The 13,358-nt window shown below is 41.9% G+C and overlaps 1 protein-coding gene across 4 annotated transcripts in view; it reads right to left on the bottom strand.

The window, feature by feature from the left end:
• Positions 1-6,135: 6,135 nt before the first annotated feature.
• tfeb (transcription factor EB) overlaps positions 6,136-13,358 on the bottom strand; it is a 34,102-nt gene continuing 26,879 nt past the window's right edge. For 2 of the 4 annotated variants that reach the window (XM_034218326.1, XM_034218330.1), the window contains 5 exons: positions 10,670-10,796; positions 10,496-10,546; positions 9,783-9,858; positions 9,518-9,674; positions 6,136-9,429 (listed from right to left, as the gene is read on the bottom strand). In XM_034218326.1, coding sequence (XP_034074217.1) covers positions 8,830-9,429; positions 9,518-9,674; positions 9,783-9,858; positions 10,496-10,546; positions 10,670-10,796 — 1,011 coding nt within the window. In that variant the 3' untranslated portion in view covers positions 6,136-8,829. The remainder of the gene's footprint in view (positions 9,430-9,517; positions 9,675-9,782; positions 9,859-10,495; positions 10,547-10,669; positions 10,797-13,358) is intronic. The other 2 variants (XM_034218329.1, XM_034218328.1) reach the window with 2 other exon arrangements.

The following is a 13,358-nucleotide window of genomic DNA, read 5'->3' as shown; positions in this document are numbered from 1 at the left end:
GGAATGAAAAAGGACAGAAGTGCATATGTATTACATGTTTTACTTTTTAGTTTAAAATCTTGACCTTCAAAGTAAACATAGCTGTGAAATATGCAGGTGTACTGTATAGTAATAGATGCAGTGCAGTAGAAACTTTTAACATCTTTAATAAAGTACAATTATATTAAAATTGTACACAAGGGCCTTTCTTCAGTAAGTGTAATATTCTGAATAAGATTATTAAGAGTTATAAAAAATGGACCACTGATGCACAATAAAAAATAGATCTATTAAAAACATATATATTCAGCACTATGTATTCAATCTTAGCAATAACTGCATGACCTGCAACATTAAAAGTGAATGCATTAAAAATGTATTTTATGCTGTTATTTCATTGTTTTCAATTATTATTAATAATGCGATATTTTTACATTGAGGTGTCCCTATGTTTTTCCAATTGTGGCACAGATGCAAAGGTGCAGACGAGGTACGGGCAGTACTAACCTGTTCCTTTGAAGACAGTTCAACTTGAGCTCCACTGAGCAGAACACTGCAGGGAGTGACCTGAGGAGGGCGGAGGGGCGAGAGCGAAGCGCCTCTGCAAAGAAAGACAAGTGCCATTGAAGATCTAAATATACGTAACACGGTGTCTCTTGCCATCGAGGTGAGCAGACCGGTCTGTGTTTCTCCGTCCTCTCATGTATAATACATCTCTCTCTGTTTCACCCCAAGGTTCAGAAGCCCAGGGCCCCAGAGACCAACACAGTCTTTTAAAGATATGTGCTCACTTAATCACTGAAGAAAAGGGCCCCTAGAGCTAGCCTAATATTATAATTAATTAATTCAACCAAAGAGGGGTATTAAATTTCCACCCTCTTAGGATATCAGCTGAATACATTGACCTATGTGGAAATCGCCCTCTAATTCGTATCAGGTTTTCGAGCCGTTTACAGACTAAACTTGTTTCTTTTTCTCTACCCCCGTCCCCCTTTTGGTTTGGGCAAAAGAGTCAGAAAGGGCCGTATGCGAGGTTGAAGCTTGTGTGTGAGGGTGCAAGTTTGTCGCCAATATTGTACCTCCATTTTGTACATTGTGTATAACGTGCTTTTCTGCATGCATTTCCAACATCATGCCTGTGAGTGTTTTCAAGCCTACACATATAGGTGTGTGTGCACAAAAGTGTGAGCGAGTGCGAGTGATCCCTGGTTTTATCTCCCTGCTGTAACACAGAAAAGAACAGAAACTTTTCTTATTACCGGAGAGAGTGGTAGAATAGCAGGCAGCTAAGTCTCTGTCTATCTCTCTCTCAGTGGTGTAGCTGACTCCCCAGTGTACTCCGGGTCTTCAGTAACTCTGACTGAAGTTCAGAGGGGTTAGGTAGTATACTCAGGAGGAAGGGGGAGACAAGAGGGGGAGAAGAAGGGAGGGTTAAGTAGGATTGGAACAGTGACAGTTTTAAAACAGAACTTTAAATCTCCACCTACGAGAGAGAGAGAGAGAGAGAGAGAGAGAGAGAGAGAAAGAGTGAGGACAATGGCGTCATGCGGCATGCCGTTATCTTCAGGTCTCTGAAAGGCGGGAGAAGAGAGGATGAGAATGAAAAGAAGCTTGAAGAAGTGTATAAATGTGATAACAGCTGTAGGCTGTATAATCTATGCTGCTTTTCAGGGAGGTATGGAAGAAGAAAAAGAAACTCAAATATTTGTGACCTTCATATTTTAAGTTCAGCGAAACAGCTTCTCACTCACAACAACTCCAAACAAAATGGAAGAGGATTTGCAAGATGGATGGATGAATGGATGAGCGGATGGCTGGGTGGATGGATTGGCTGATAGAGAAACAAACACAGCAAAAGAACAAATAGATATCAGGAGCTTAGGTTTGAATACATCCTGTGTGCCAGACCATTAGTTAGTCAGTAATCTTCATGGGTGTTTTGGTTGTCAAGGACGATGATATTGTCCATCATTTAATGTCCCTCTCAAGATAAATTCCTAGGCTGAATAAAAAAAACCCTGCTATGAAGATGCAGGATTCATCACTCTCATAGCCACTCCATCAGCTGCCACAGGAAAGGATGGAGTGGTTAACCTTCAAAATGTGACAAATGCTTTGTCAGACGCATTATTTATCTTACAAGTGATACGCTTAATTTAGCAGCACTCCAACCAACCCACAAAACTAAAAATGTTCCAGTATTTTTGTTCCGTCTTTGATCATTTAAACAGCCGACAACAGTTTGCCTATTATGTTCCCGGGCAGCCTGCCGGTGGAATTTAGAGATGACACCATGTCTTAATTTTACAGAGGTTGCACCAGATGCTCTTTCTGTCAGTGGATGACATTCATTGCAATTCTAAACAACATATTCATTTTCATTGCTGAGAAATGTCAGTCAGGCCTTGTTGGTTTTCAGCTTTGACTGTGTTGTGGACCACTAACTCCCCCTACTGGACATACTGTATAGAAGGAAAGACACATTTTAAAGCATAGTTAGAAATTACTGTAATAATGAACCCAAAATATATAGACTTCATTTTGGTGTAAAATTACATTTCATCAAAAAAGAAGCGACCCTGAAATTATTTCTTATAATTGTTCATGATGTTGGGGGGAAATCTAAATTATAGCTTTCATGAAAAATACTTTTTACACCTCGTACAAAAGAAGTCAAAGACAAAGCTGTTTTTATCATAGCTTCGTTTTTAGATTGAAAGCTGAACTCGTATATTATCCATCTTACTCTGTGCAGGATACATATAGCAAATCTACAGATATGTCACTCCATTCTTCTGGTTCTTTCTCAGTCCAATCAAAAGTCAGAAATAATGATAAAAGACCCACACCACAGCCCAGCACCGCCACACAGTCCTCACCTTTCCTGCAAGCCATCTCTTCACCTCCACACACATGAAAAGACTGATCCTTCCACGCCACTGTTAATGGCGGGGACATTATTCATCTCTCCAGCCAATTTGAGCTCCTTTTCTTTCAGGAATAGAGGCATGAAGGGTTGAAGGGAGTCAGCGAAGAGTATTAAATATGTAGAGGAAGACGGACAAAGGTGCGGCAGAATAAAGAGGGGCAGGAGAGGTGGGAATGAAGAAGGAATGGTTTGCTAAAAAAAAAGGTGGAGAAAAGAAGGAGAAGTCGACGAGTGTTTGGGAGCTCTAAGTTTCAACCTTTCAAAAGGACAAAGCCACAGTGTTTGACTGCCTTTATAACCCCTTTTAACACTCAACTGAGATCCAAAATAGATCGAATGGTTCTAAACTGGAAACATGTGTGAACACACTGGGTGTACAGTCAAATAATTGCAAGGAAAGAATAATAACTTTGGAAATATTTTTGATGAATAGACTTTCAGAGGTGCCCCTAAAACTTTAGAGCAAACTTGAATCTGCAGTGCTGTTGAGTTATGGAGCTAAAATCAATGTTGTGTCACCGTGCCATCTTCATTAGAGGCTTTTTGATGGGGGGCCATCAGGTCCTAGAGCAGTATGTATGCCTCCAAGAGCTATAAAGTGTCTCCAATCTCCATCCATGTGGTAAAAGTAAGTATTTTTGGTGTGACTTCCAGTCTGCCTGTCAGGGAGTGGCCTGAGCAGCAGAGATCATAAAGATGGCCGTGATTGACGGGATCTTAATGGAGGAGGACGGATCAATAAGTAATATCAGCAGGTTTTAATTCAAGGCAACACACATAAACCTTTACCAACTTCACAATGTCACTCAGTGTTCATAAAAGTTTTCTGCACATCCCCTCGGACAAAAATATATAAATCCATCAAAAAGTAGTCTCAGTTTTATAGTCCTCCCTCCCTCGTCTCTTCTTTCCTTCCTTACACCCCCCTCATCTCCATTTTGATGTCTGTCTATTAGCAGAGGGTGAGGCCTTTCCTGCTCTCACATCCAGGGGCTAAATTAGCTCAATCAGCCCCCTTTCACCTCTCTTCCGTGGGCTTCAAGCTGAGTGACACACTGCTCCCCTGGGAAGGAAGGAGGGAGGGAGGACACACACACACACACACACACACACACACACACACACACACACACACACACACACACACACACACCAAGCCCAGCGGCCAGCAGAGGACCATGGAGGGAGGAGAGATAGGGGGCAGGTAGGGAGATGTTGGGGTGAGCAAGGAGGAATGAGGAGGAGAGAATGAAGCGTCATTTCTCCCCGCTCTGACAGAGGATCCACCCTCAGCTCTGAATGGAGCTTCTTGTTGAAGATTAAAAAGAAACCTCAGTAATTATTTGACTTTTCCCTCTTATTCGCCCCTCTGTGGGGCACAGTGGTGCTCAAGGTACCGTGCCAACCCACATCAAGGTGGTCCAACCATCAGAAAAAGGGGTGATGAGTGTTTCTGTGTGTCTCCCCTAAACCAGCACACTATGACAGGGCCCAAACTCTCCGTCCGCGTGCCAACATCTCTTCAATTGCACCTTCATGTTTGATTTGTCTCAACCCTTCCCCTCTCTCGCTCTTACTAAACAGCCACCCAAGTATCTGTGGAAGTGCAAGGCAGGCACTTCTGCTGCGGTAATAGCAGTGCGTGTATGTGTGTTGGAGGGGGAGATGGGCGGAAAGGTGGCGATCGGAGTGAGCCATAAGATCTACTCTTTGCAGCTCTACAGGGATTTATTAGACTGGGGAGTACATTAGCATCATAAAGACCCGAGAGAATGGGCCTGTGGATGGGCTGCAGACACCAGCACTACACTTTAACATGCTCTGCGGCATCAGTGTGTGTGTGTGTGTGTGTGTGTGTGTGTGTGTGTGTGTGTGTGTGTGTGTGTGTGTGTGTGTGTGTGTGTGTGTGTGTGTGTGTGTGTGTGTGTGTGTGTGTGTGTGTGTGTGTGTGTGTGTGTGTGTGGATGAGGAATACGATTACCCCGATTTAATTTAAGAAAGGCTGTTAAATGGTTTTATGGATCATCCTGAAGCAGCCCTGGACTAATACATCAGAAGATATGATGGAAAAAAGCCGCAAAAGAGAATAAAATAAGACAAAATAAAGGCGGCAGGTGAAATGGGAGGGCCGCCATCTCTGAGAAAGTAGGTTTATTTGACCAAATTGGCGCCAATACATTTTATTTGTCAAAATCTTTATAGGCTACCTCCACTTGTTTAGGGTTTTTTCTGGGAATTGTTTCCTGCTATGCTGGGATTTTAGGAAAGTGGATTTAATTCACCAGGGAAAAACATTTGCATTAAAAATATGTCGAACAGTTGCTGCTGTTTTCTGCACAAACACATAGGCCTACAGTCCATCGCATATTGCTCGCCATTTATGAACATGCTAAAATTAGATTGTATTCTACTTGTTCCTAAGTAGTAGTAGTAGTAGTAGTAGTAGTAGTAGTAAGTAGCAGTCCTTTCTCTCCTCTGCTGTGACAATGATCTCACAAAAGAGACTTGAAGGAGACACTTCAATAATATAGATCTCTAGTGCTCTCTGGTGGAACTATAACGCAACAACCTTAATTAATCTGCATATGACAAAAATTAACAAAGACGAGGGGCACAAACACTAATCACTTATATTCACTTTCTGAAATTGGACTAATTGACAGCTCATAATTAATCTTTAACTACAAATGCTGAAGGGGCAGATGCAATTTATTTAAATGCATTTGCAATTCTTCACCAAATTTCGTTGGATAATCGCAGTCCTTCCCCCATTACTTTAGGAGGACATATTGGTTTGCATTCATTCAAAAGAGACTTTCACTTTCTTTAACAAGTTGTAAACCTAGAATTACAAAATGTTCAGGCTAAAATATTCTGAATGGAATAATTTGTTGTGCCTGAGATGGTTCACCCCCCAAAAAATAGAAAAACATCCATAAACTAAAATAAATGATTCTAAAAATAAAATCCAGATGTCTACGTTGAAAAATGTAGAAATTAATAAATATGAAGATATTCTTAATTTTAAAGATTAATGGCTGGAAATAGATGTCTTCATCCCAAAAGTCCCCTTCACCAGTGTTTGTGCACTGAAGCCTCTAAATTCCCACATCACACTTGTGTAACTCTCATACAATGATTGCAAAAAACTCGTTTCAAACTGTACGTTCATCGTCCTGCACAGTGAATGTCAAGCATCATATCCTAATAAGACCAAATGCACATGATTTTGATTGGAAGGAGATATTGTTTTGCACTCCCATTTAATATAAGGCCACACCCACACACCCACGCAAACAAACACATACGCACAATTCTCAAGTCACATCAATAAAAAAAACGCCAAAAGCCAGTGAATGGATTCTGGTAAAACATTTTATATTCTCAGTCAAATCAGAACCACTTTTCCCTGTGTATTTTGCTCTGCAGCGCCCTCTAGTGGAAGAGTAGAGGAGGCCTGAGCAGCTCTTTGGAGTGTTGTCTGGGTGACAGTACAACAACAGTCAAACTGTGGCTGATGGGGAAAAGGCACGACTCTGGCAGACAGGCAGAGACCAATGCAGGGTCGGTGATGCCACGCCATGGCAACCACGACTCATCGGCTCAGAGTTTATATGAAGTCAGTAGTCATCCAGTCTCCATGGAAACCAAAGCCAGGCAAGAAGAAGGCATGGCGAAACCGCCGACCTGCTTCGGTCTGACCAGAACCACTGGTGAATCTTACATTCAAAAAATGAGCAAATTTGAATTCAATCAAACCAAATAATCAAGTTGGCTCCAAAATTCAAAGTTAAAATAGAGAGAAAAATAAAAACCAAATTATATAAAAATGACATCGTAAATGTACATAATCTCTTAATCTCTCTAAAGTCAGTTGAAATATGGAAGTTTACAAACCACTCCTGTGTGTGCCTTTACAGTGAGCTTACTGAAAATGGCTCTGAGAAGAAAGGGTAGTTTGGAATAAAATTGAAATAAAACTAAAACAACAAATACAAGTAAATACATTTAAGTGGCTTAGTGGCATACATCTGAAATAAATCTTATTCCACAATTCTTCCATGTACAAAGTCAAAACAGTAATATAGTTTCCAGTGCTTTCGTAGATAAAATAAACAACAAACTATAATAAAGAAAACAAACACTATTAACTTTTTTTTCTTTCTCTACCGTTTCTACCTTATCAGTACTGATCATAAGCTATATCAAATCAAAGCCAAGCCCCAGGTCCACCAACACAGAGATACAACTCAGGTCCACCTCAGCCTCCCCACCATCACTGTGATAGCTAGCCAGTGGGATTATACTTCCCTTTAGGTGGCAGTTTGAGCAGCAGACCTGAGTTTGACCTCTGCAGCTGGCAGCGTAACTCCTCTCGTCGGGGAGAGACTGAAGCACAGGAGACTTGTTCACATGCTGATTTGAAACAGCCTCAAGGCTGCACTGTGTGTATTGTATGTGAGCATGATAACGCATGTTTGTGTACTAGGTGAGCACCTGCACGTTTGTGAACCGTGTGAGAACGTGGATGCATGCAAGTGTGTGCTGATGCTGTGTTTTAACAGTGAAGATAACACTACTTCTGCAGTCAGCCGAGACAAACTATCTCTTTCTCTTTTCAGTATTAAACCATGTCACTTTATATTTCATTCACCCGGGCTTCTCATGCAAGCTGGGCCCTTCAGAGTCAATTAGTGAGAAAAAAGAGGAAATGTTTATCTCCGGCACCGACCGAGGTATGGATGATACAGTAGCAAACTCTAAAGCATTTACAGGCAACATTAAAGTTAATATTAAATCTAAACCCTGGCCGTGATCCCCAACTTATAAAAACATCTCCTTGAAGAGCAGCAGCTGCAAAAATGAAAAGGCACATTGATAGGGGTTATGAGCTGGACACCGTTCAGGTTATCATCTGCTTAAATCTGATCCGGTTTGTGTATTGTGTTACAGTACCTGAGTACTTCGACACCTGACTGTTTTGGACGACATGCTGCATGAGCATCCACTTTTTTTTCCTACTCTCTGCACAGTAAAGGTCATGACAGTGTCAAGGCTAAAGGTGTATAACTGGGAGACAGCAGTGTGTGTTAGTGAGAAGACAACAACTACAGCTGGAGGCGGGGTAGGTGCAATAAATTAAAGGGGCTTTGCTAAAAAAAAAGCTGGATTATATACCTTCTTCTTTGAGTTTTATAATGCTTCCAAATGTGGTCATTGGAGGAATACAATTTAGCTTAGCAGGCTAACACAGATCTTTGTCAAACAGCTGGTGCTACAGGCTGAAGCCAACACTGGAATAACAGATTGAGGAAGGGAACATAATAACTTGACTACATCCCCTTCAGATAAATTATGCATGCAGGACCTTAAAGCTATTTCCATTGTATTCACTATCGCTCATTCAATCATTTATGGTTCCTAAAAGAGGTTGATGTAAGGAGAAAATAACTTGTCCTCAGTTGTCCTTGTATCTGATAACTTCAATCTAATTAACTTCTGGTTGTGTCCCCTGTTTAATTATGATTCAGAGCCATCTTTACAGAAACAAGGTCAAGTGTGCAATTTAACTCCTGACCTGGCAGTGTTGTAAACGCTCTGTTGGGCAACGATTCAAGCTCACAAGCACTGGTGTGTGTGCGCAAACGTTTACAGGATACAGATTTTTTTCTTCAAATGAGCGAGGGCTGTGTACCTTCTTTTGCTCGTGCCGTTAAGGGGAAATAATTGTACCACATCCATGTGTCATGGATCATGTTAAAATTGTGTGAAGTGTATAGTTTGTGCCGGGTGAATAATGTCTTGAATGGTGGCTGATTCCTTTCTGTCATACGTGCTGTAAATGTGTCACTTTTGATGCCGATTTACATTTTTCTAAAACTTTAGCATGTTTGTGTGAGTTTGTGTGTGTAAGTATGTGTCTACAGTATGTCTCCATCCTCTATGCTGAAGCTGGATCTGCGGCTGGAGTCGACCGACTCTTCCGGGGACATTGCGGAGAGCAGTGGGTCTCCTCCCATAGGGGACAAGGGCTCGTCCATCATCAGGAAGCCCAGCTCGCCTCTCCTGCCCTGGACGTCCAACCCGCCCAGGTCGCCCAGCCCCGACATGCCGTCTGAGAAGCCGGGTATCCCATCACACAAGTCCAGCGACTGGGTAAAGTCAAAGGGCTGGGAGCTGCCTACGGCCGGGTACTGGATGGGTGGCTGAGGCTGCTGCAGGTGATGGGGAAGCGGGGGCTGCTGCTGCTGCTGCTGCTGCTGCTGCTGCTGCTGCTGAAGCTGAACCTGGCCCTGGGGGTGAAGGTGGTTCTGTGGGAGGAAGTGGTGCTGCTGGGCCTGGGGGTGACCCTGGTTCTGGGGCATGTGCTGGGGCTGGTGGTGGGCTTGTGCCATTGTGTGAGCGAGGTTCTCCACGGGGCTGGTCTCTTGTTTTATATAAGAAGACATCAGGTCGGTGGGGTTCAGGGCTGATGGAGAGTTGTTGGGCAGGCCATGTAAACGAGCCTGCATCTCCAACTCCTGCAGACAGCGGGCGGAAGGCAATATCATCAGTATCAACGTAGGTGCTGTGATTGTGTTTCTTTGCATGTGTTTGTGGTTGTGTTACCTGAATGCGTAGCATCATTTGTTTGTTGGCCATCTCCATCCTTTTGAAGTTGTTCTCCACCTCTCTGGACCTGTGTGCGTCCTTCTGCATGCGTTTGATGTACTCGACAGACGCCCGCAGTATCGTGCCTTTATTCCAGCGCACGTCACTATGCACACAGTAGAGTATACACAGGCCATTTCCATAGATAAGTATCAGGCAGTAACAGATTTCATTCAAGACATTTTATCCATACTGAAAATACAGCATTATAAAAGCAACTCACAGGTCATTGGTTTTGGGGATCATTGTGCCCAGCTCTTTGATACGATCATTGATGTTGAATCTCCTCCTCCTTTCAACTATCAAGGAAAAAGAAAGAGAGAAATGTAAATACATGATGTAGATAATAGTACAGAGAAATCAAAAGCATGACAAAAGTAGAACTTGTTCAAAGCTCTTTTAACCTATGACACTACAAGATTTGATACTTAAGCGTGTCTCAAATCAACAAATACATGAATTAGGGTTGGTATTGTAGTGTTTATGAGAAAATAATAGATCAATGCATTATGGGTATATAAGATAAAAGGTCTAAAAAGGGACAATTGTTTAGGCACACAAACACGGTCACAGGTAATTACACTTAGGTGCCAGGACAGCAGAAATTATCAGGTTAACCATCCACCCGCTATGTCAGCTAAATCAGTGAGAGGCTTTATAAAACTGTTTTTGCAAGAGAGAAAATGATGGTGTGTGTGTGTGTGTGTGTGTGTGTGTGTGTGTGTGTGTGTGTGTGTGTGTGTGTGTGTGTGTGTGTGTGTGTGTGTGTGTGTGTGTGTGTGTGTGTGTGTGTGTGTGTGTGTGTGTGTGTGTGTGTGTGTGTGTGTGTGTGTGTGTGTGTGTGTGTGTCTTAGGGCATATGCAGTTTTGTCAATGAGAAAAAAGCAGGTATATCATTTTAGATTTGGGTAGAGAGCATGCTAGGGAAAGACTTACTCAGATTGTGGTTGTCTTTCTTCTGTCTCTCCTTGGCCATCGCACGGGATTCTGTCTTTGCAAAAACAAAAAGCAATTAACTAGGGGCTAATATTCAACAATTTATCAGTGATCAGTCTTCTATATAATCTTCTACTAACATTATTAGTTTAGAAAGTGTATGTATAACTTTGCCTTTCGCACCTGTCAGTTCTCGTTTGACGGCGAGGTTGGCAGGACAGGAGTTGCTGGTCATAGCAATGGCTGGACCCTTCATTCCCGGCCCTGTATACACATCCAGGTGGCTGCTAGACAGGGGGAGCTGGGGAGGACACACATAATACACAGTTACACATTAACAACAATTATACACATTGAGAAAACCAACAGTCTACATAGTATCTTTTTAAAATCCCTTCATTATGAGAGCTGTGCAGAATGAATTAGCCAGTAGAGTGGAAATAAATGCTTTGGTGTCCAAGAACAGAGTAGTTGTGAATGAAAATTCCTCAAAAGCACTCAGTTGATAAATTACTTATGTTTTAGTTCTGCTCGACTCAAAAGGAAAACCGTAAAAACACTTTAATCCATAAAAGGTTTTTATGATGATCACTTTAAGACATCTTTGCCTGTTCCAAAGTCCACAATTTAACACAATGTCAGATTCCATAAAACTAGAAGGGCACACGGAGGGCACTGGATGTTTTGCAGCGTTGACAAAAGTGAAAAATAATTGATGTATATGCTCCAAAGTTAAATGGCTTCCTCTATGGTCCATGCTTTACCGTTGACCAAGTTTCATGAAAATAGGGCAATAGGGTATCCTGGAAACAAACAAAGCAATAAACCAAACCGAAAAACCTCCATGGGGAATGAATGTTGAACCTAATCAAAGTCAAACAGTAATTGAAATAGAAAGTTCAGTACTAACTCAAAATGTGGCTCTAAAAGGACCACCTATTTACAGCTCCTCACACCTAGTAAGTATCCTTATAAAGTTAGTGTTAACGTTTAGGGCGATGTAAAGAACAGATAGCAGGAGATGATGCAATAATATCACACCTCAGAGCAGCCTGCCAAACACACAGCAATGATTGACCATCATCCCATCTACCGTATCTCTCTTTATGGCTTGATTCTCTCCTTTGCCTCAAGCGGCTCCTGAACTCACACTTGTCGTGGTCTCCTAACTCTTGAACTTTAGACATTGCATAAAAGCTGAGATTTTGTTTTGCATGGTCTCCTAAAAAGACGTGATTTCCTTTTAATTGTTCCATATAGTTTGAGTGCGAAGGACTTTTTATACCTCGTTACAAATCGTGTACTACTCCCTGAAGTGAGGGCAAATGTGAACACTGCTAATGAGGGCTGGGAGATAAAGAACTTGAAGGAGAAGATACGTTATCTGCTGGCTACCGTGTGAGATGTGAGATTAAACACATTTACGTATAAACACACACACCTCCACAGGCTCACTTCTGTATGTAAATTATATGCTTCATTAACAAAATCTAATCAAGTATAAATCAAGGAAATGGGTTTCTTACACATTTGCTAAGTGTAATTGTATGTTAAGCTGTTTAGATATGAAAACGACATCTTAATTTGTCTTGTTGATTTTCATCATTTTAAATGATATAATACAGTTGGGAAAACCCTGACATATTAACTGCTTCCTACTTAACCTAAACTGTGCATCAAGTCAATAGTCAGATTTGAACACCCCAATGTCTTGTGCTTTATAGAGAAAACATTCCCAGCATCCTCCATGCTTCTGCACTGACCTCCCATGTTCCTGGCAGCCTCACTCTCACAATAAGAGACCATCTAACTCAATTGAACAAGCAAGCGTGACTGAGACTCAGTATGGCTCAGTTTAACCACCCATACACACTCACACACACTTAGGAGTTGAACTGCTCACTTGTGCCTGGTATTCAGTGGTGTTCCCGGCTTTTACTAAACTTTGAGATTCCAAGAATTCCATGGATTTTGCCGCTTTAATCCCCATCAGGATTAGCAGGTGAGTTTTGCTCACTGGTCTGTCAATTGGGAACAAGGCTCTGAGCTTTGTCTACAGTATTTTAACACAAAAACACTTTACACAAGAGCAGTGATTATGCTGTGAAAAGGCAGCACTACCAACATATTGATCTGAGTTTCGAGTTGCTCTCTGACTCTGACTTTACACACTGATCCTCCTCAGGGTTGATCAATTGCCTAATCTAATCAATCAGTGTGATGTTACAAAAACAAAAACACATACATAAGCATGCAGACCCAATTAAAATAATTACTAATAATAACTCATCAAACACAGAGAACATATTATAAGATAAAACTACAGGAGGCTGTTCGGGTTTCCCTCTCTCTCACACATTCACACACACATAGTTGTGAAGCAGGGAGTTAGATAGACGACCACACAGTGAGCTGAGCCTGCATTAGTTGAACCTGCTAATATGTAGACCCTAATTACACGGTTAACCTCAACATGGCGCTTAATATTAAATTGAACGTGCAAGAGTTCTGATTTCAGTCTTGCAGAAACACCCATCACGAGCACCAAAAATAAATCGGAAACCTCACCCACCCTACTCCCTTGCTGTGTCTCATTTTATAATCAGGGACCCGAGGCTGAGAGTTAAAGCCCTCACTGCATCCTGTGGTTCTCTCAATGGGAAAGATAAACTCGAAACGCACCCAATTCATGTTAAACAGACTGACATACAACTGCGCTTCTGTGTCTTACCAGCTGAATCTGTTCTTCAAAAACTTCCACAATGGCATACGTTTTATTCATCTCCTTCATCCTCTACACCTTCCCTCACTAGGCGTTTCTTCTTCTTCTTCTTCTCTCTCAGGCAGCAGTAGCGCTCACAGC

Source organism: Gymnodraco acuticeps, unplaced genomic scaffold (genome assembly GCF_902827175.1).
Source record: "Gymnodraco acuticeps unplaced genomic scaffold, fGymAcu1.1, whole genome shotgun sequence".
In the NCBI taxonomy this organism is placed as follows: domain Eukaryota; kingdom Metazoa; phylum Chordata; class Actinopteri; order Perciformes; family Bathydraconidae; genus Gymnodraco; species Gymnodraco acuticeps.
Note: the sequence above shows the minus strand (reverse complement) of the source record. Positions and strands in the feature narration are given on the sequence as shown.